Source organism: Ischnura elegans, chromosome 5 (assembly GCF_921293095.1).
Source record: "Ischnura elegans chromosome 5, ioIscEleg1.1, whole genome shotgun sequence".
NCBI classification, from domain to species: domain Eukaryota; kingdom Metazoa; phylum Arthropoda; class Insecta; order Odonata; family Coenagrionidae; genus Ischnura; species Ischnura elegans.
In genome coordinates, this window is record NC_060250.1 from 82,929,277 (window position 1) to 82,954,382 (window position 25,106).

General features: G+C 38.4%; 1 protein-coding gene across 2 annotated transcripts in view; it reads right to left on the reverse strand.

Annotated features, from left to right (window-relative positions):
• LOC124159123 (protein piccolo-like) overlaps positions 1-25,106 on the reverse strand; it is a 795,703-nt gene that overhangs the window by 605,610 nt on the left and 164,987 nt on the right. For both annotated transcript variants that reach the window (XM_046534695.1, XM_046534694.1), the window contains exon 2: positions 18,514-18,623. In XM_046534695.1, coding sequence (XP_046390651.1) covers positions 18,514-18,623 — 110 coding nt within the window. The remainder of the gene's footprint in view (positions 1-18,513; positions 18,624-25,106) is intronic.

Sequence of the window (25,106 nt, forward strand, 5' to 3'; positions counted from 1 at the left end):
CTTCTCCACTTCGTACACTCATTCGTTCCTTTTTTATCGTCAGTGCTCACTACCACCCTTTTCATTGCTAACGTAGTAATTTTTTGACGCAATATGGGAAAATGAAGAATTCTTTAAACTAAAAAATGGCGCCTCACCTTCATCATATGCGAATTATTCCATACCGTTTTTTTATTTCAAAGCAATACAGAAATGGCTCTGACATTTCAGACACCTAAAAACAGAATTGTAACTGACGATAAGTATCCTACATATCACCTAATGCCCTGTAGATGCTTACGTGCATAATTCTGCCACTTACTCCAATATATGACTTTAATGGGTAACAAGATCATGATGAAAAATTGGCCAAACCTCAATTTGATCGAATGAATTAGTCCCGCCTCACATTCATCAAAATATATCACCCATTCCATAAGCATCATCGCATTTGAACATTACAAAACTTTGTGTTACAAAACATACACAAAATGTTGTGACTATCGCAACCTAAGCATAGCGCATTAGTTTTTTTGCGCGAAACCTCTTCTCGCCCAAAAGCTCATTTCGTCTTTTTTCCCTCTCCAACCTTCAATGGAGAGACGGTTCCCGGACGAAATGATGCCTCCACAGCAAATACCCCAAAAAGGAGCAGCTACACTTTTCACTCCAAGGATAAGGGAATGGATTCCGACACGCTGAAAAAATATTGGATCCAAGAGGGAAGAGGCTCCAGCAGAAGGCTGCTAAGAGGACGAGCTATACCTTAGATGCGGCTCCTGCACGCGAGGGTTTCAATTTAATGGCTCCATCCCTCTCTCCCTTTTACTCCGTCTCAAGATCTTCGATTAAAAGACGCACGCTCTCCTTTTTCCAAATACTTCTTAACGCGGACTTTTATGTCTGAGGGAATCGGGAAAAATGTTCCACAACTCTTACAGCGCACATAAACTTTCAGAGTCGTAAAATATGTGTGAGGTAAATTATAACTTCTCCTATTGTTGGCTATACTGAGAGAGAGAGAGATGTATAATACATTGGATTATTTTTTAATTACCAAGCATAAGTCCAAAAAACTTATTATTATGGGCGATATGTAAAAACAATAAGGAATTTATTGCTCTCAGAATCAATACCATTTTAAAAACATAGCTTTTTAACTAAAACAAAATATGATTTTTTGTAGAGAGAAAGAAAAAGACAATATTTTTCACTAACTGTTTGAGAAGTTTCGGAGAAAACAAACAGGCAGCAAATTCACCTCTCCGAACACGTTTAATCGAAACTTATATAAAAACTCATATTTAAATTTGATCAAATTTATAACCCAAATTACACGAAAAATGGTAAGATATTGTGGAATAGGAGAAAAACGATTCCTCGCCAGTGAACACCAACACCAACCAAGAAAGGTATTCGCTAACATACAACGAAAAGTGCTGGCTCTGGTTTTACATCCACATGAGGATAGTTACTTCGATAATTCCCGGATAGTTACTTCCATAATTCCATGACTAAAGATAATTTGAGAACTTACTTCTTCATTCATCAAATCCAAGACTTCAATTCCTCTCCTTATCCTTCCTCTCCACATCTTCTTAAAACTGAATTATAAAAAACTTTTTCGCCAGAACTAACTAACGCCAGAATCATCTATTGAAAATATCCAGAAGTTCCGACCAACATCATCCAAAATAAGAAATTAACTCTTGTAATTCACTCTTCAATACTGACAAGCTTTTCCCTCCAACGCCTTTACGTCGCGTTGCAGCACTGGGTTGATGATAGCCACGGTTTATCCTGAGACGTAGTCAACACCTAACACATGGGAGTGCTTCACAACTTCACATGGATTTGGCAGGACTGTTGCATCCTGGCGTAAAATTATTGGCTTATCTTGGCCTGGTTTTGGCAACCCAACGCATACGGTTAACTAAGAGGCAATTTCAGCAAGTATAACAATCTCATCGCAATTGTGCCACTAAAAAAAATAATTTTCATAGGCTCATTGGAGCTTAAGGTAAAGCCAACAGTCTCAACACTCGAAACTACGCATTGAACATCGAAGTAAAGAAACTTCCTGAAGTCCACAAACTGTTAAATTGCCGAAATTACGAGAAAATGATATTATTTTTAAATGTTAATTTATATCGAGCTTTTTATCAGAAGAAAAAGTCTGCCTAAAGAGATTTCTACGAATTAACCACTTAGCAAGAAAGTTTTCCACGTAAGGGAAAACTAGCATTAAAAAAAGATCAATTCCATTTAAAAAAAATTAAGAGTAATCCACTAGCAATGAAGCGAACACTATATCGTGATTATTATAGGTTAAAAATTAATTTTTATTGCTGCGTGTGATCACAGCGTTATCGCCAACGCTTTCTTACTGACGCAGATCAAAAGGGGATTTACACCGAGGGTATTATAGCAAATTGATAAAGTAACATACTTAAACAGAAAAAAAGCTATTAAGACTGTAGGTATATCTCGAGACTAAAATGATACAAGTAATACAATGAAGTTTCTTAAGTATCTTTTCATCGGAGATAGTGAAAAATAATACTTCGTAATTTATATTTTTTCGGACACATTTTGCTCCTCTTATCATAGTTCCAAGTTTACAAGTTGAGCAAAGTCATTACTTCAAATTCACCTTCGGTTGATGGGCACTGAAGAAGGTGGAAAGGTCCCGAGAAGCAATAAAAAGGGGTATGGTCACATGAAATAATCAATAGAGCCAGTCCTTTCTACACCACAATTCACCATTTCCTTTCACCATTCACTTCGTCCTCAAGGACATGTCCATGAAATGATACAGTGAAGGCTAACATACGTGTAGGGAGAGGGAGGGAGAAACTGCGAATACGTAAGACGACGCTATTTTCCATCATATCGAAACGATGTAGACATTGAGCGGTCGTTCTTCTATTATACGTCAAACTATTAGGCTTTTAAAAGCACACTTCTGTGGACCGATAACAGGGAGATCACATTCACAAGCATAAAATCATTAATTGAGAGCTGAAATAGAGCCTTCAATTGCGAGAAAAATGACCCGAACATTTGAAAATTCTCTAAAAAGAACCAGATAACCATATACATCCGTTAATATTCGAAAAATTTAAGTTATTGTTTGATAGATAAGACCTCAGAAATGAGATGTCATGCCTCTCTAATTTGTTATGCCTTTAAGAAGGTAGAATCTTGGTAATGGCGCAAAAATATTTTTTTTTCCATTTTGAATAATAGTTCAGTTGATGACTAATACTGCTGATGAAAATATGTAGACATAAAATATTATAACGTTAATTCTGAACACTGCTATCGGTTACTTGCATTTATAAGTAATGATTTGTTGGGTCGATAAATATAATGGGTAAGTAACGTTGAAAATGTAGACTTCATTCGCCCCAGGCTCCCATACTGGCACCTAAAAGAGAAAACAAGACTTGCACTCGATATGTTTATTTAAAGAAGCCCCATTACGTTTGGGAGGGGCCTTAAAAGAGCGTTGTCCTACGCCGCGAAACTGAAAGACCCTGATTTCTTCATAAAATTTCAGTAGAGAATAGTGACCTCACACTATTAGAGTTTGGTAAAAAGCCCAAAATAGTATTTATCCTCGTCACTAAAATAAGTTTCCATCATCATGAGTCGATTCGATTCGATGATTCGATCAATTAGAAGATAGGCAAGGGGGAGCAGTCCACTCAATTCTCCTATCGGTTAATATTACAATACATACATACATTCTGTTTTACATGCCTAGAATGTTCTATTTGTCGAAAGGAAAGAAGATTTTCAGTTACAACAATTCAACGTAAAAAGTCAAAAGACTTTTTTCCAACCTCTAATAACTACCGTGAGAATGATTTTAAGTTTTCAAGCTGTATATGAGCACAGCGTTACGGCCACTGCCTTTCAACGGACACATATCAAGGTTATATTACCACCAAAGGTTAAAATAAGCCAAACAGCATGGCTAGGTCAGAGCGCGCGAACGCAATGTTTCGTTTTTGTCTTGGCCTTAAATTTCTGTGACTCTCAAATCGAAACGCATGAAGAAGAAGGAAGTATAAGACACGGTCCCCGGCGTTACTTTGTAGAACTGCTTCTTCATAAAATAAAAATACCTCGTTCTATTCCACACTTTATTTTAAAAAGTACGACCCGAGTTTCTTCATGTCAAGCTGTCATCAGGATGATGATAGCATGACATGCAGAAACCTGATGACAGCATGACATGCAGAAACCTGATGACAGCATGACATGCAGAAACCCGGGTCGTACTATTTAAAATAAAGTGAGGAATATAACAAAGTATTTTTATTTTATGAAGAAGAAGGAAGTTCTGCAAGCCAAGAAAACGTCCCCAACAAGAAATGAATACCGACTGCAATAGTAATGATTGCAGACAAGACCTTAGTTTCTACCCAGAGCTACTTTGGATGGGGATCGCTGCATCCTCTTCGGCACAAATTCAGTGACCTTGACAGGGACGCAAGTTGTAAAATAAGGGAGAGCCAGGGGAATAAAGGAAACGGTTGAGTGGGAGAAGGAAACCGCCTAGGGAGCGATAAGGAACAAGAAGAGACACTTTCATTGTCTCCCCAAGAGTCTAGCGCAAAACAACACCTGGGGACTCAGCCAGGGTCAGGGAAATGGGGAATTTATACGGCAAAGCAATTTAAATAAAGTGACGTCTACCTGACCGCATTAAATACACGAACAGCAATGGTTTTCTGCAACCTGCGCGCAAAAACAATTCATCGACCATTGTAAATACTATTTTACCCAAAACCCATACCTTAAAAAAAAAAAACTCTTAATCCACTTTGCTGTCCATTTTTTCCCATTGTTAAAAAATAAAATGCCCATAAAAATGATTAGAACAATGAACTGATCATCGGCCATATTTCCATCCGCAAAAAATGCAATAAAATTTCGTAGAAAGATGGCACATTTAAAGACATTCATTTTGGGCACTGTTACCGAACAAGATAAAAATTATTAGAGGATAGTGCCACCACAAAGGGAATAAATATAATCTTCAAGTTCTTAAATAACATTAAAAACTGAACAGAATTCAGATATCTCAACCCAACCTCTTTCTAGTAAATTAAAATTGTAAGGATAAATGCAAAATGTCTCAAAAAATGCACCTTGCACGGGGCTATTTAGATAATGAAAACTCACATGAAATAAAATAATTTCAAAAAATTTACGAATACATTTTAACATTGGAGCTAATTTTGTTCATGTCATCATACATACTAATTTTCAATTGCATCCGATTTCTGATGCTTATCTAGAGTATTTCTCATTCAAACATCATCACTGACGTAACTGACTACGTGAGGTAAAAAAAAGTACAAGTAAATATAAAAAGGTAGAAAAAAGGGAATGATAAAAGATCCTTAGCAATGTTTTTTTCTTATCATTTGGTTTCGACTTTAAATTCTATTCCTACTCCGACCGTTCATCTGTTAAGACCCTAAATGGGGTCCCAAGTCACAGAGAGAGAGGAATGAGCGACTGTTTCCTAGGCGACCATAACCCGTTCACGCATGTCCAAAAAAAAGAGCCATCACACCGTTACGACAACTGTTGATCCACCGCAAAAGCAAGAAAGCAACACGGGAAAATGAAAAAAGGAAGAAAAAAACCCCAGGAACAGCGAACCGAAATAACCGCCACTAACATCGCCCTTAAAACTGGCGATAAAAGTATTTCCTACATCACACAGGCGACGCTATCGCGGTCCTCAACCGCCATCACCAGACCCTTTCATAATATAAGTTGGAATAGAAATGAGGCATCCTTGAGGAGGTGTTATACGCTGGGGAAAAAGGAGGCAAGAACGCTCCCAAAACGCTATCTCCTGCTTTAGCTGGCTCTCCTCCTACGCGTCTCACACAGTGTGACATCTATTAAGGATCCGACGGACGCTAACGCGCACATTCCCAGCAACCTACTCGCGAATTTTTTCCCATAGCCACTTCCTTCTCTTCATTATATCAGTTGTAAAAGTAGTGATTTCGTTTCTAAAATCGTCGACCACTACAGCCAGCATGAAAAATAGGTATTGGATAGAGCATGGTAAAAAAAATTTATATGCCTGGATGAGTTGCACTTTCGTCGCAACTAATACAGGCATTCAGGAAAAGAAACGTCGCAACTCATACAGGAAAAGAAAATTTTCGATTATTTCTCATTGAAACACGCTGAAATTTTTGGCGTGCCCAGAAGATGGAGTGCTCTATTGCCTCCGAAACGTCGACCAGGAATGTGAACAGTGACAACTCGACGCGGCTTCACCCCGAAGACCGAGATAGTGCAGTAATTAAGTTTTAATTAATTTAAATTAATTTTTTATTTTTATCCAAAATCGCCAGCTAAATATTACGACACTAAAAGAGCCAAGGAAATGCCAATCCGGTGATATTTTGCACGAAGAGTTAGTCAGTCAGACAGTGTTTTGCAGTTTCATAAAAAATTTTTAAAGATTCAAGCACGCCCCCCATGGTATCCTACACCTCATTCAACTTAGTGTACTTCTCATGCATTCCAACCGCGCCCGTCACCACACCCACTTAACTCTACTCCTTCCTTTAACCCTCCACACCAGCCCAACATATCCATCCTTACGCCGCGGCTTCAGCCATACCCTTACCTCCGAACACTTTCTGAATACATATGCACTTACTTAGCTGTCACGACCACCCAAACCCACCGCTATGCAAAAGGAGAGTCGAGCGGAATAGCAAGGAGAACGAGATATATACGGAGAAGAGGGTCTGAAGCAAGTATGGGAGTGTAAGGAACGTTCACGCCGGCGATACTTGCCTCTACTCTCACGTAGTGTTGCTTGTCGCGTTATTTCTCTCTCATAACATCATCAGCAGGAGGCTGGGAGCGATGGAAAAAATGGGCATTAAGAGGGTGAATAACTCCCTCTCTACCGATATGACATGCGTGCCATTTTGCATGCTTAATTATTACGATATCTCCTTGAAATTTTCAGAAAAATATAGAAGGCCATTTTCGACGAGTGACTTTCCCTCAATTATGACATAAATTTCACCTCGCGAGGGACACACTCGAGGCGTATTCCGCAAATTTTGATCTAACTTATCACGATGATAATTTTAGCTAATAAAAACACAAGTATGAGATTTCCCTAGCTAGGATGCCTGGCGAGTGAAAATATATGCTTCCTGAGTTTCGCACCCTCCCGAGGAACGGTTCATTCCCATCGCGTCATCGTTGCTGTCTCAAGCCATGAGAGGCTCACTGAACGATTCAATTGAAGACCTAACAACTTTAAGACTGTGGTTATTTTAATTCGTAACTACAGAATAACCGTCCGATGGAAGGGATTTTGGAGAAGAGAGATGAATATTAAAATAGTTTATTTGATTATTCTGATTCTTTTATTCGGTTCAGTTATAATTGATGGGAAAATTTAGAGTTCCCGTACAGCAGCGATGAATAAAATCTACAGCTTTCTTAGGCTAGTGGTAGGGACTTGAAATCGATGAATGAAACTGATACGGAGGAAACGCTTTGTGCGCGTTTAGTTTCACAGAAGAGCAAGCACTTGCCATTCGAGGGATCCAGTTTCCACGCAAAGACTTAGCGGGAAGGTAAAACATTTTTAAATTCCTCACACTCGATCAATGGCTCTGGAGCCTTGAATTTATTAGTCCTCAAAGTTTCAATTTGCCATTTCGTAGTATTTATCGGCTTTCTTTGGCGTTTATGCATAATCACAATAAAAGAGCATTCTACGTCATCGAAACGACGCGACGGTGTTGCTCATCGAAAAAAAACATTGTTTTACAACACTTACGAACATATATTTTCGTGGATTTGACATTTTTTTCTAAGTGACAGCAGTACCACAAAAATTGTCGCTCTAGTACCCTTTCTAAAAACCTGCAGTATTTCTAACGCAGTATCACACACCCATCGCAGAACTCCTAATACACCAAAGCAACTTTCTTACAGACGGCAAAATGAGGCAACTGATCCCTAAGCTCTGTACCCATTTGCAAGGCAAGTGGGAATATCGTCATATATCCTTTCAGAGGAAATATTGCGAGATAGTCGTCTCACGTCACTGACAGGACGCTTAATATCGTTTCAGCTAAACGTGAGCTCAGAGCGGTGTGAGTTCCTAAATTTTCAGAATGGAAGTGAACGTTTCCGTGGGACGCGGCTGTCGAGGAGTTGGGAAAATAATTTAACATTTAAGTGTCTGCACGATACGAATAGAATGATCATGCCAAAGAGTCAACGCAAAAATAAGCACTTGCCGAATGTTTACCGATAAATATCGCAAACCTTTCGAGTAACCCTATTATGCATGCAAGGAAAATTGGAAAGAATTTCATCGGAGGGATACCTCATGGCTTGATGGTTCACCCCGTCCAAGTTGTAATGTTACCAAGAGTACGATAAAATATCTCCAAAATTAAAAATTGCACCCAGAAAGAAATACTAATTAAGTTGGAGCTTGGTGCGATGGAGGTAGCGGACGAGGATCGCTATTTTTTGTGGTATCCCGGTCAGCCATTATCTCATTATCTCACACATAGGTATCACTCTTTATTTATGCAATGGTCTTCCGTACTTTTTGGAAATTTAACTGCGTATTGTATTAACTGTGAAAGTGCAGCTATGTCATAACTGTAACGTACGTTGAACCAAAAGTCCGAAGGACTAGGTTTGCAATAAATACTATTCTATTCCAAAATATCACTGCCAATACCCCCAAAAAAGATTACTCCTCTCCCGAAACTTTGTATCCTTGTTTATCTAGCTAACTAATTGTAGCAGGTACCACTTCCCGACCATTTATACCTACTCATATTTTTAGCTTTCTATTATTTCAATTTTGCTTCTAAACCCAATCCTACTTTAAAAGCCTCACCTCAACATTCTATGGTTCCCTGTGCGCCATCAATATCCTTCATGGTTTCGCATTAAGTACCGAAAAGGAGATTACCCATATCCTGCGACTTGAATTGAAATTTAAACCCATACATGAATACAAAATCCACACAGTGGTCGAAGAAAATGCAAGTATTCATTGCAGTGAAGTTTTCTCGGGTTTCACACCGGGTCAGGTCCTCCATTTCTCCTTCCAACGTTTCGATGAACAACTCGCCCATCGTCGCCCAAGCAAGGGCGATGAGAAAACACTGCCTTCCTTCATCCTCTTAAAAACTCACCTGCAAAAGTTTATTTGCTTTAATAATTTTATTTAAATTCTTTTGGATATACAAAATTTCGCTTTTTCTTCCCGCGTATTCATGCCACCATTTCAGTTGGATTAGAGCCCAAATCTCGGATGCCAATCGATTCCCAACCTACTTACTTAATAGGTCAAAGTTGTGGAGCCACCATAGAAACGCACAGACCCTCATACTTTAAAACTTCGAGACAGAAATTATAGCTCATAAGTAAGTTCCCTCCACTATATAGTCGGGAAATGGGTGAAGTTACGACTACATCACAATCGACGGCCTTTCCCGTCAGGAGCACAAAATTGATGACAATCCTACGCCGGGCTACGGACTGAAGCCTTACCACATTGCCAAAAGCCACTGCACATTACTCACCCTCATTCCCCAGGTGAAATACATAGTATTTTCTTTCATACCGCTCCAGAAGAGACACAGCCCCTCGCGATAGTTGCAAAATTTAATCTGAAACACTATTTCTACCCTTAAGGTGTTTCTAGGGAGGACAAAGTAAAATTCTCCAAAACATATTTCTATGTGTATACAGCATACTAGCACACAAAATTCCATGGATTTAACTCTGCATCTAGTGGTGACATCAATACCGTTTTAGATATGCTAATCCAATCGAGAAAAAGTTGGTGATTGATTTTGATTAATACCTTCGAACATATAATTAAAAAATATGATAATTCCACAACATTCATAACACGATGAGTATTCTAACCTAGTTCGTACCCTGAGGATTAAGTTTTATTGAATCTTCCTTAGCTAATCAGAGCCTGATACAACTGATACAATCCTTGTCGATGCACACTTTTGAGCTAAAACATTGAGCATTTTGAAGGTGACTAGGAGGCATAACGGTAGACATTATAGCATAAACATTTACTTTGAATGGAAATTCTACGTAGATTTCCACATATTAGGTACAATTGCCACCAGAGAATATGAAACCTGTAGAGAAAGCGCATATGTAAAGATACGGAGGATATTTCTTCGTGGGTGGATATATGGAGGGAGACACGCATTGGGCGTACTATAGGATTGAGTTCGCTTTTAGACCAAGCACCCACAAAGACGACATTATTCAGGGCAGCCTTGCTTCATGTAGTGCATCAAGAATCCGGGTTTATCCACATTCCACACGCAGAAGAGGAAAATGAAACGATAATGCAAGCCATATTTTCCTGTGAACTCAACAGAGCACAGAATGGGACCAACTTCATGGGATAGACGCGCTGTTGACAAATGGAATATCACGGAGCGCGGAGCGTGGATAGATATTTTTCCAAGGTGTTTCATCAGATTTATTTTTTTTCTTTACGAAAGGAGAGAAAACAGCACCCGAGATACATATGACTGGTTGGTTAGTTCCTTTACATCCCTACGTACATATGGATACATTAGACAGGCGCAGATGTTCCAACGCGCGCGAGTTTCAAGTTGATGCTAAACGTCCTATTCATCAACGCGTGTCACTGTGCTCTCTCTTCTCCCTCCTCTTATTCGACGGATTTTCAGGCGCGCATACACTCGTATACGAGAAAGGGCATCATCGATTCTTTAACGTAGCCACCGACGCGACGCGGTAGCGGCAGCGTTACGGGGGCACGATAAGTAGTCTCTCCGTGCTGCTCTGCGAAAAATAATACGCCCCGAAAGAGGTCACGCGCGGGGGTTAATAAAGATTTTTACAGCTCTTTTCGCGGTTACTCGCATATTTCACTCGCTCCGAAGGATTCGGATTGTCAGAGAGCCAAGGGCTTGAGGAGTAATAATAATTTACTAACCACGTGGCGAGTTAAAAATACGCTGCAGTTTACGAACGAGATACTTAAGCGAAAATAGTTTTTTTTTCTATCCCATTAGAATGGTTAACGAATTAATGCACCAGCAGCAAACTATTTCGTTAAAATAACTAAAGGTTGCATGATGAAATAACATCATAAATACGTTTAAAACTTTATTTCAACAGAGAAGAAAACAAGATTAAATCGCGTAAAACTTAAGGTTTTTTTAAATAATAATATCATTTAAATGATCAACCACTAAAATGATGAATTCTGCATCGCCGAGTATGATAAATACTCGACAACTTCATTTTCAACTAGATACTTATCGAATAGATAACGAATCTAAAAATTAGGTATAATACACCGATTGAATTTAAGTAATTGACACGGAATCGTACTTCGAACGACAGTAAAAAACTGTGTGGATAAAAAATACGTATTTACCAGAGAGGTGAAAGATTACCATCACCATTCCATTACATCACAATTACGACCATATAATTCCACATCCTTGATAACGTGTTATTGCACGGTAAAAATATGACAGGAAAGCATGGTAAATTTACCTGAGTAACGAATGTATCAATCAGTCATCTGAAGTCGCTACATTGCAATAGTTTACACGTATTATGACCGACAGTATTGCGTACCGGGATTGAGGGTGAAAAACACTTGACTCATTTCGCGGAATTTCAGAATTTTAAAGGAAGTGTCACCACACCAGCCAACACTGTCGAATATATGAACATGCAGACAAGTAGATAGACGGAAGAATCAACTCCGATAATAACTAGCGTGAAAACTGGGAAAGATTTATCAAAAAATCGTGACGCTTCAAACGGACGCCTAGGGACAAATTTCACACGACGAAACTTTTTGTTCGTCTGGGATTAACTCATCACGAAAATATTTTCACCACGATCGTGAGCCAAAGATTCATCCACCACTCCATTCCATCATCGACGACGAACGGATAAAATATGAAAAAAAAGTCTTTGACATCACTTCGAACGGTTTTACTTGCGCCACGGCCTGGGGCAGAGAAGCATATTTTCAAGCAATTGCTCCCACGAGACCAAACGTAGGACGCGATGCTCGAACACGACGATGAAGAGCAACGATGAGATACATGCATACTACCTACACGCGACGCAATTACCCGAGTGCGTCGTGCACGCTTATCTGATCGTAAAAACGTGCAGACAAAGAGATCGCGCGGGCAATAACACAATAGATGATTCCTTGGGAATACATCGGCGAGATTCCCTAGTGCAAGAGTGTGTGTAATGAATTTTTAACTACGAAACTCAAAAACTCGCAGAATCCAGTGGATTTAAAAAAGCATACTGGGGACAGTGATCTCACAGGAGGCAATTTGGTCAATCTGAGGTAGGCGTACTCGCACTTCACGTCACATTACGATTTTTTTGCGACAACATGCACATTTACTGCATAGACAATTATAAAGGCTGTTTTACAAAAGGCACTTAAGTGTACACTTCCAATAAATTCACTACCATGGGTATATTCCTTAGTGGCCAAGATAAGTCTTTTGGTATACGAAATTTAATTGGCAAATAGGAAGAGAATCAAAAAATATAAAAATTATTAAGAGAAACATAAAGAAAACACAAAACACGCTCTTGCTCACTCACTCGCCAAGCAGATTTGCTCCGCAGAAAAAATTTCCGCCTAAATATTAATCACGCTCACACCCTGGTTTGCGAGGCTTTCTCCAACCTTAAACCAACAAAAAAGTATTTAAAAAGAGATGATTTTTATTCTCTTTTATTTATTTATGATAATAATACTTCATTGTTGACAGATTGTTACATCCTATTTGAAAATTGTTCATAAACAGTTTACAGCTCAGAAATCAGTTTAATGTGTAAGTATAGGAATATATTGAAATCATTAACAAATAGAAGTATACCACAAAGATAATAAAGAATACCTTCTACACGGGAATAATACTCCTAGCGTTTTATTTTTAGATCTTGTCTCATCTTTGGAAAAAAATTACTATATTTTTTACAGTTTTATGTTTAAGTATAGAAATAAATTAGAAATCATTAACAAATGAAAATATACAACAAAGGATAATGTACAACACAAAGCGGAACATGAATAAATGAATGTACAGCGTTGAAAAGGTCAATTAACTAGAGCTAGTTAGGAATAAGTATACTGTTTTCTGAATTTTTTATTAATTAATTGATTTATGTGGTATTTTATTTTAATATTATACCAGCTAAGAAAGCCTTCGGGGCTCGCATGGGTTGCCGGATCAGGCTCGCCTCTTAGAAAGATATGGAAGCAGGATATTAACAAGTTCACTCACTTCATGCGTCGTGCCAAAAATGGCGAAGAGCGCAGTGCAAGAAACAAGCCAACAAACACTGTATATTCGTAAGAAACATTTAAATAATATAAATTACGATCTTGTGGCAACGAAGGAAAAAGCGAACGCCCTCAAAGTATGTTAATCCCTAAAATATCACTTGAACAACGGAATATACGGAAGATCACAAAACAATCCGACTCCCAATATTAAAAACATTAGTTAAGTCGAAGGGATTATTACCATCTACGGTCCAAAACCAATTACGAAAAATAATTTATGACCCTACAGATAAGGTTAAAGGGGGAGAGAGACTCTGAGAAAGAAAAAGAGAACCCGAAGTTGCATAAATAATCTCATCCCTTCTTCTAAGTGCTTCCCTCGACATTCTTTAATCCTTTTCCTCTTGTGCCCACGGGATCTTAAGGAAAAAGGGGGAATGTGGAGGGCGGAAAAAGGAAAGAACATACGGACACGAAGGGAGAGTGAGACAGACGGAAAGGGGAAAGGGAAACACATGAGTTTGGGTCCCTTTGGAACTCAATTCTTCCTCCCGGCAAATATTGTTTCCTTCCCATTTTCCTTGGGACCCGGGACTTGAGCCAAAAGAAACCCTTTCCTTCCAATTTACCCTTTTTTTATCCATCTCACCCAATCCACGACGATTCCCTTAAAACCCATAACCGCGCCACGCCTCCCACACCCTTTTTCCCTTCCAATCTCACCGCTTCCCTCCTAAAACACCCCCAACCACTTATATCACGACCCTCCTTCCACTTTTTCCTTTCATACATCCCTCCTTTACCCTTACTCTTTCCCGTATCAAGTATCCCTCTCTCCAACTCCTCACAATCTATTTCTCACGCCGCCTTCTCACTGCTAGATACACGGCAAACCTCGGCTCAATCCTTTGTTTAAAAATTCTATTCTATACTTTGTGGGTTTTCTCAGGATTCCCACCCGGTTAAAAAAGCTCGACTTTTCTGACGTTTCGAGCTCCAACTCGGCATGGATGCCCTGAGAATGACGTGTGAACCCCGAGTCGGAGCTCGAAACGTCGGCAAAAATGGAGTTTTTAACCCGGTAGGAATCCCAAGAAAACTTTACCCTCATAATTCGTCGGGAAAGCGTCGAATCTTATTTCTATTTTGCATTACCTCAATATTCATTGCCGTAACAACAGCTCCTCCAAACTATGAATTCCTTCACTGTTTACCTCATAGAACTCATATCAATCAATAATCTAATTATTTTCAAACTTTGATTCAATGAACCATATTAATTCCTCCAAAACTGCATGGTATTAGATACACCTATGAAATTCTACTATCTCAAAGTTTTGGTAAGTCTCAACAAGAAAATGCTTAGAAAATTCAGAATGAAGCAATCATAGATTACAATAACAACAATGCAAATTAACTATTTCTTTGTCATCGCCGGTATTTTGCGAAAAAAAAATAGAAATATTCCACGAAGGAAAAATTATAGCCTGGGTGGGTACCCGAATTTGTAACACCGAATAAGCTCTTTTTCCTGAGAGTATTGAAACGTAGTTTTGAGGATAAAGGAGTAACCTTCATCAGGAATCCACTATAAACCATAATTAATACGCGATGAGAGAGTGATGATTAAAAGAAAATCGGCCGTGATATTAAAACTTCACTGCCTAGGATGAAAATTACGTCATGAAATACGGCTGTATGAAAACGCCCAGAACACCAATGTGGCATTTAATATACAATCCTTATGAATGCATTTGGATTAAAAAGACGTCATTAATTTCATTTGTGAAATCGAACAATAAAAGGAAGGGTAGTTAGCACCGAGAATACACCAATCCGTTATTAGAATTAGCATGCGTCTGCACGCCTACTGTCTTTTAACTGCCACCTCTCTACTTTCTCCCTCTAGCCCACCTACTATTAATCGAACCAACTCTATTCCTTTTCATTCTTGCCTCCTTCCCTTCTCTCTCCATCTCTCCCTTCACTCCATTCCACCATTCTGGGCTGTGAGACAGCCGCAGCACATCCTGAAACCACCAGGGGTCGGGGACGACGGAATGCGACATTTCCCTTTCCCACGTTTGGCCGATATTTTTCTCCCGACCCCTGCGGCCACCTCCACAGCCGCCGGGAGATCGTTTCCGAAATTCCCGGCAGGAGGAGGTGGGGAGGAGACAGGAGAGGATGGAGTCAGAACGGAGGGATAGGAGAAAAGCATAGGCGCCCATTGCCCATTTCCCCACCACTCCGCTTCGCAGTACGCCGGCAAAAGGATCTTCTTTCTCCGTTTTTTGGGGATACGAAATGAGTAGGAGGAGATTCGTGTCGTGGGAGAACATCTTGACTCAGTACTTCGAGAAACAGAGTATAGGCATGAGCACCGAGATTAGATTTGAGTCTACTCTTCGTGGTCAAGGTAAAAATCATTTTCACGAAAATAGCAAAATATTCTCTTCCATTTGTACTACAGCGACTGAGAATAACAAAAAGGCCAATCCTATTCCATATTTTATGGAGAAAATATTGAAATATAGAGAAATTTTCCTATGTGCTCTCATGCTGCGTGCAGAAGTAAACTAATAACAAAAAATAGTTTAGTTTTTAATTTACTAGTTTTTTTACGAAAAACTGATAAAGGCGGCGACGCAGCATAATAACCATTACAATAATTAAATGTAGGCACGCAAAAACATTGATCATAAGAGTAATTAACGAATAAATAATAGTAGAGATTCGTGTCGTAAGGGAACATCTTGTCTGAACGCTTGCAGAAACGTAGCGTAGGTCATATTCACGAAAATGGCAAAATATGCTCTCCCATTTGTACTGCATCAACTGACGATAAAAAAACCGTCAAGTCTATTACATATTTCATGGAAATCAATTGAACTTTTCATAAATTTTTTACGAGCTCTCATGCTGAGCCCAGAAGTAAAATAACAACTTAAAAATACCAACTTAAAACCTTTTTTTTTACAAAAAACTATGAAGGCGTAAGGGCCATGACAAAAATTACATACAGGCACGCCTGCACATTAAGAAAAGAGTTACTAGCGAATGAATGACGAACGATAAAAAACGAAGTGCATTAATTAAATGAATATGGCGCCTCAGTTGGCTAGTGGAACTTGAAAAATATCAAATTAAATATACGTTCACTGAATTGATCCTAAAAATTCTTAGAATTTTCATCCTTACAATTCATGAGAATAAAATGCGTTTCAAAACAGAGCTTCTCATACCACGAATGTGCGATGCACGTCGAACGTACTGCAGCACCAGAATTTTATATAAATGAGACAGACTAGAAAAGATGAATAATCATACATGCATAAGTAATATGAATAATAATTTCAACATACTAAAATCAAATACTATACTACACATTATTGATTAATTTTTTCATATTATCAAACGCAAAATGACTTTCCCTCAACGAGTTCCATTGAAGTTATTTGACATTAAACTGGCCTATGATTAAGACACGTCACATTAGGGATTACCAAGATGAGACCACTAAGTAAATCAAAACATGCGTTGGAATTAAAAGAATCATCATTCCAAAGAAGGTCATAGCATGATTTTATGCATCACGACGCCTTCCATTTACGACAACGCAAGGAGTAATATAGTTTTCACTTAATATCCACTACCCCCGCGCATTCTAATGTAGACAATAAAAACAATGGGTTCACAGAGCAAGAATCCAAAATAAGTCTACAAATAATTGGACTCTGGAGAAGAGAAAAACTTGAAAATTACTGAAAAGTAATCGCAAGATGGAATTAACTAACACAGGTTAAACGTGTCGTCTTGAGAGCTACGATCCAGATGGGTCTCCAGGGAAAAGTCCTATCCACCGCCACGCTGTTTTCCCATTCACCACAAAACGTGCAAGGGAAAACTAATTAGGAAATCATGTGCTGCCCCCAAGGGTGCGATAGCGGTTGCAATGTCTCGTCGAAGAAATTAAGTCGGTCTAACTAATAGGAGGTCCCTAGGGGTGTGGGCACACCTGCAGGTTCCTATGATAAGAGATAAACGCAATTAAAACATTTGCCGACGGAAGAGTAATACCTACACAAATGGGAGTTTTAATTTTATCGAATGCGAGTATTAGGATTTGTTTACCATATAAATGGAATGGGTGTTCTCGCTGATGTTTCATTGCATGATTGAAAAAATCTGATTCGTAACAATTGACAGTGCATATTAATTAAATATCTAAAATTTCTATTAGCTTGCTCAAAAAATAATATGTATAAGGTATAAATTCGATAAAAATGTCTAATTCTCAGGGATTACTATACTTCTGGCTTGTTTTGCGACCGTTCATTCAAAAAAGAACGACGAACTTGTATCGACATGACCCCCCAAAACTTAGTGGAACTGTGAGTGGTTCCAAATAATAAATCAGAACAATAAATTAATTCCGTATACCATAACTGAAGATCGTTTTTATCGGATGAAGACTTATCAACTGCATCGCGAGCCAGCTAATAAAGGCAGTAACGTCGACAAAATTATAATTAGATCAATATAAGAATATTCATTCCAGGTAATTCCAGGTATTCATTATGGTATGAGCTGACGGAAAGGCTCATGTGCGTCCTAAAAATGTTTTTTTTTTCATTGGGCTAGTTTTCCTTAAAAAAATGAATTTTCCCGATTCCCCAACTCCGCAGCCCCCCGCGCGTTCAAACACAATTTTCATCTTTATATAAGCCTCCGGCTTTATTTGCGGGTCATAATTTCATATCCCTGACATTTCCATGACTTTAAGTCCCGAATTGTATTTCCCTGATATTTCCATGATCTCTCCCGACCGATAGACCCTGGATAAACGTCGGATAACGTTCTATGAGTTTGATCGGATTAATTAAACACCAGAGGGTAAAGTTACATGAATAAGGGAACAACCTGCTTCCTAAAATAGAAACGAATCGACCAACACTCATTGAAGATGGATAAACATCAAAGCTCCCACAATATTTCTGGGAACTTTTAACGTATCGGCAAAATGAGAACCTTGTGGTGATGGCAGTCGTATAGGATGCGGGATCGTCGTTTTTATGCCCTTTATAGTGCTACGGCACGAGGAGAGAGAGAGATGGAGATGGGAATACTGAGTAGGACGCTCTTACCTTTCTCCTCCTCGTCGTGTGACCGCAGCTCATGGTAGTCTTTGATCACGTTCTGCAACTCGCCAAGGACGGAGCGGGCCACGGACGTAGCCAATGCTGGGGGACAGCTCCTGCGGGGAGAACAGAGAAAGAGAAAAATAAAGCGAGAGCCAAAGGAAATAATATGAACAGAGACAAAAATGAGAAGCGGGTCGGATAGGATAGCTCCACATCAAGAGGGCTGAGATCGGTGACGGAGGATGCGCCGACGGATCAACAAAAGCTGAAGCCAAAATTAGAAACCCAAAATTGAATGCGAAAAATGAAAAATAGTCACATTATAATGTTTATTAGTAACTAAAACTCTCTTTTTCCGCGAGATTTATATTTAATGAGATAAAATATTGTATAAAAACTTTAACAAAACTTCAAAAAAGTTAATATAATGAATATTACTCGCAAATTTCCGCAAAAAGATTTCTCACTCGACCGGTATCAAATATTTCGTAAAAAAAACTGTGAGAAAACTCGAACAATTCCAGTCATTTATATTCATTTGTTCAGTAATATTTCCACGCCATTCAGCCTGAAAACACTCTTAAGATATGAAAACAACGGCAATCACCATAATCACATAATCATCATTCGTCCTTGACAATAGGGGCGATGATCACGTGATTTATTATTTTTCCATATCATCCCTGACCCTAAGGTAAGTCCGGGTGAGATGCCCCACCGGGAGAGATGCCCCGATCGTGGTAGTTTAAAAAGAAACCATCAGATTGCTCCGCTGGTGGTGTCCGTCAATTAATTTGACAACTAATATCAAGCCTCAAAAGTTTCGCAGTGATTCGTTTTTTTTACGTTACTTTAGGACATCATTTCAAGTGAGACTCCGAATTTTCCGCTCTGTTATAAGGTAGAGCATAATGGTTCTGGTCGGCATCAGTTAAAATGTTTGAATAATTTGAATTAACGGGTGAAAACTTGTAGCAGCATGTTTATCAAATGCCCAAAAGCAGTGAAAAGTCATCTTAGACCATGTGTTGGCCCGCTGGATGTAAGGGCAACTCTCCCGTACTGAAAGGAGAGATGCCCCACCTCTCCTCGGGATAGATGCCCCAGTGCTAACTTAAGGTATAGATGCCCTACCTGTATTGTTTTCAATTAATTATAACCAATACGATAGAAGCAGTGGCTGATTTATCGGGGGGATATATGGGGGGGGGGGGATAAATTGGATACCCAAGGGGGTAACCCCCCCCCTTGGGTATCCAATTTACACTAGATAGAATGGTAATTTTTTCCGACCCCGACTAGTGCTGGAAATATTAACCCCACTTAGCCCCCCCTTGTCCTTATCCTTATCCTGGATTCGCCACTGGATATAAGTCGTATTAGTAAGTACGTCAATAGAAGAGTGCTAAAGTGAAAAGTGCCTCCTAATTTTTTAATTGCTTTGATACAGTCTAATTTGTGGAGATGGGTATGGAGACGATCTCCACGATTATTGAATCAGTTTATTAGAGCTTTTTATGCCTTGCCCCTTACAATCTTAATCCATGACTTATTGCCTAAAGCATAATCAAAATCAGCAAGGCCACCTAGGCTACAAAATAAATAATGATGTAACCATTCGTAATAGATTCATCATCATCTTCTAAACTTCACTTGTTGCAGCAGGTACTCCTCTATTCTCAGCACTGCCTCCTTGACCAGCGTAATATTTACATCCCATCTCCATTAGTGATTGACTAAGTCGTTCGTTTAGGTGATGTCGATCGTCGCTCACTATTCACTTGAGTGATTCAATCGATTGTTTTTTTATCTTTTTCTCTTTCGAAAATGCCGAATAGCAATTTAAGGAACCTCTTACGAGGCTGAAAGCAGGTGATAGCGGAATAAGTGAGGCTGCGAGGTACTTCTAGTCCCCTCTCGGACTCTTCGCCGAAGCAGGAAGAGGGTAATGCAAGCAAAAATTTCTTTAGGTCCATTTGGCATGGAGCAGGAAAAGCGACTTGTCAGTTATAATCAAAGCCTGAAAAATCGGAGTTTGCACCTGATCGAGAGACTAGTATATCAATAGCCTATCAGTTTGCTGAAAAGCTTGTCCTTTAATGCAGAACTGAAGATGTCGGGTTATGACTGGCTTAATTCATTTTTCAGAAAAAAAATAGTGCTAGGGAGTCTTAAGGGTTGTCAGCTGGTAGAGGTGAAGGTAAAAATAAATAAAGCGTTAGTCAGTTTTCTAAAATACTCTCAGAATTATTACAGGAGAATGATTTCTTTACCAGGCCAGCCAAAGTCTACTACATGGACGAGTGTGGTTGTCGGCTAAATAACGTCCTAGGGAAGATTTTATCCACAAAAGGTGCTAAAGATGTTCAGATTCTGACATCTACGGAGAGAGGAAAAAACAACACCGTGATAGCGTGCTGCAACGCTGAAGTGCAATTTCTTCCTCCGGCATTAATTTTCAAAGGCCGGAAAAGGAATTTTCAGACTCTAAATGGACTACCACCAAGTTCTGGTTTCAGGGAGATAGACATATTTACTATGGACCCATCAACAATACCTTAACAGTTCTTCAACATAAGTTATGGAAAAATAGCGATAGAAACCCAAAGCTCTAAGCAACTGTCCGGAGTACAGGACCCTAGTTCAATGCCTGGGACATCCATAGAAGCCTTTAAGTAACTTTAAGCAAGTCGTCAAAAGATCATCTGAATTCAAAAATGGCACCTACAAAATCGTTGAATCAAATATAACCATTCCCACCTTCGAAATAAATTTGAGAAAATTGATACATACAGCGAAAGTAATGACGTTCGGCGAACACGTAAAATAGCAAAGATAAGTGCGAAGAGTAAAAAATAAAACGTTTCAAAAATAGTAAATTTGGAAAAGAATAAGGAAAAACTGATCATTGATGATGACCAGAACAGATTTTTGGAATGTGAGGATAACTATTTTACCACAAAATTAACAGTAGACTTGATCAAATGTTCAATTGCGATCACTGACTGCACGAATCATGCATAATTTACGGAAATCTCTGCGAATAAACGTGGAACCAAACTGATCGAAGAAAAAAAGACGAGCAACGTTTAAACAATTGTAAATTAGGTAAGAAGCTCCTGTAAAATATTATTTCTATTGTTGCCATTCATTAGTACATATACGAGTTTCAGTGCAATATTTAAAGAATATTTTCACAGGAATCATGCAATTCTGGACAATACTTTTACAAACGTTGATTCAAAATTATTTAAATGTTATATTAATACCATAAGTTTACGTTAATTTCAATGTGTAATTATAAAACAGGTTTAATTCAGATTGCATACAGCTTGAGCTTCATGGGGCATCTCTCCCGAGGAGGTGGGGCGTCTCACCCGGACATTTGGGAGAGATGGCCAAATGCATATTTATGGAAAAGTTTAAATGTTTTGGGGTTAATATTTTTTAATCAAAATTTGTTTGTATATTGTTAATAAACAATAAATGTTGTATTATATCGTGAAATCCTACATTCTTACTATTACCTCAGTCATAGATATGAAGACATTTCCTTAGGTGGGGCATCTCTACCGGACTTACCTTATGCGTAGAAACCGAAATTCGTTTCTGTTAACACTAACTAAGAGGGTCATATTGGGATGCTCACAATCACAATCACTCAGACAGAACGGAAGCACGTATCCTACTCCCGAGGAAAAGGTGAGAGGCCAGTGGGTACGCATACATACTTATTTCGCGATCGATCCAATAGCTATATGCATGCTATCTTATATTTCTTCTCTTAATATTTTATTTTAATTTCTCTTATTGTACTTAAAAATACATAACCACATACAGCAGCGTTGCCATTTTATAGTGGCCGGAGAGTATTATATTGAGATAAAAGGGAATGGGAGGAAGCGAAAGGGAATGAAAGTGTAACACCCATTCCATCGACGGGAAAGAGGAGTTGCTGAAATGTTAAATAAAAATTTTTCTGAGAATACGATCGGCGGGAAGGGAGTACTCAAAGAGCGCACACGATATGTCCCCAACCTTTTCAACATAATGGATGCGCGGTGGTGGAACACGTAGATGCTGAGCGTATTAAATTTCCTCCCTTTCTAAGCAATATCAACCAAGAGTAGACATCCCTCCCGAATAAATTGAGTACGCATCACTACCGATAGACCGATCTTTTTTGTCAAGTATCACCTATTTCAAACTTTCTCTTAAAATCTTGAAATTTTTCCAATTTCAAGATATTTATTCATCAGCTCACTCATCAGCTTTTTAACACCTCCAGTAAGAACATTTTCTCGGTTTAATTTCAACCATAAAAATACATAGGGTAATCACTGCTCACTGCTTTTCTTTCAAAGCACCGAGAAAAAACAATAGTGATTTCTCTTCGGTATGCGAGTAAAATGATTTAAAAAAATAATTCAGCGGGAAATAATTCACGGGTTTTTCAGTTATCTCAGAGAGTCACGAAGATATAATTTTAAGCCACCGAGCGACAGTTTTTATGTTCGCGGAAAACTGGGAAAAAAAATTATAGTAAACGATTCCAGTACCTGTTTTCAATGTCCACATTCAACACGTAAATAAATAAAGGCACTTCATTATAGGATTTCATGAATGCCAAAATAAATAAGCGTAAAGAGATTTATAGTGGAGAGGCCATATAGGGGAATCCGTTATGAAACATGTACTTCCCTTTAACAATGAAATACGGAAGTAAGGGCGGCACGCGATTCGTTTTTCTTTTGTCGTTTTATCGTCAGGGTCCGCACGCAATCTATCTTCGTGCTACCTCTGAGCCACACTCGCATGACTTAGCGGACAGACGGAAGGCTTGGATTATTACAGCGTACTTACGGAATGAATTCTTGGGCACTTTTTTAATTGCTATGTTGACAAATGAGTGAAAATTCCGGATTTTCCGGAAAAAAAAATTAGCTCTCCTTTTCCTACTGAGTTTCTTCCACGCAGTTGTGGCAAATAATCCTCTTTTGAAATCCCGATTTTTCAATTTATTTATGCGGCTGAAAAGCTAAAGCTATTTTCCACTTTAATTAATTCAGGAAGCTGAGGAGCTAAGGCGATTTTCCATAAAAATGAATTTTCTACTTCATGAATGTTTTATTTTCAACAGCTTCATAATTAGATGATGTATATCTAATTAAAAAAACATGCTATCATTTAATATCCATTTAACATTATAAAACAAATTATACCCGAAGGCGAAAATCTTGTTTTATCAGATTTCAATTCAACCGGAAGAAAGAATTTATTTTTTAATTTCCTTATTAAGTTATTTGGCCATTAATACTTTTCTCATTAACTTGTTATTTAATTGGGCTGCTACCGAATAGGAACTGAGCCGAATAGCAGTTGACGCGTAATACTCCGGTGAAAAAAAAATAAGAGAGTATAAATTCGTGAAGTGGAAGCCAGCAATATCCTATCTTATCCATCTTCATCACCCTTAAAATATTTATCATTGAGGTACGCGGAATGCTGACTCTCTGAAACCAGTGAGGTTCCCATTGACTACGGGTGAGCTGAAGGCGTTCAAGGAATCGGCCCTCTCGATTGCTTTTCCAACTCATATCCACACTGTGATCGTTCACTCTGGCCCTGAATTATAATTCCTAACAAGAATACAGTAGCAGGAAGGCAAAAGTTAATTTGCGGCGAAAAAATCTTCCCCACTCAGCAATCCTCTTATTAAGTTTAATGCAAGAAAATGCGAAATATACCGCCAACGTTACTATGGCCGTTAGAAACTAATAAAAGTTATTAAGTTTAATGCAAGAAAAAGAAAAAATATTTATTTAAATTAATTCAGCCGAACGGATAGGTATTGAAATTCGTTTTTCCACGAGCAATAAAGGACATTAAAATGCTGGGTGAGAATCTTTTTTTTTTCTGTTTTAATTCACTCGCTTTGTTGTTCGTCGTCTTGTCCGGGTCAAATCTTACAAATAAATTTTAACCCTTTTTCCTTTTACCTATCATGCTTAAATTTTCAGAATAGTTCATGACCAGATGAAAATGCAATATTCTAACACTTTTATTACGATTGAAACCGTATCTCAATTTCTATTAATAATTTAAAGTAAAGAGTGGAGAATAATTAAATAAATGGCCAGCAAAATCCCATGTTAGCGCTGCCATCATTAAAAGGATGGAGAATGACATAAAATCATCACAAAAATGTTTCTTCAAAAATTTTATTGAAATATTACCGCGTGAAAATGTTTTAATACAAATTTATTTTTAAATGGTAAAATTATTTCATTTTACTTTTTTCTTTTAGTAATGGCTGGCGTCCTCATTATTTTTGCGGATGGTAATATAGTTTTCATTTCGTCTCCTCAGATTTGAATTACGACACAGGGTACTAGCAGAGGAAAATCGATGATTACGTTCTTTTGCTCTCACACATATTAATTAAAATTTCTTTTGAAAATTGCTGTGGCCAGCGGATGTAAGGATGGAATATTCTTTAACAGCAAGATGATTTACGTACTAGCTCATAAACGACACTATTAAGGTACTCCATTACATTCCACTCACGCATTACATTTAAAATAAGTATACTAAAT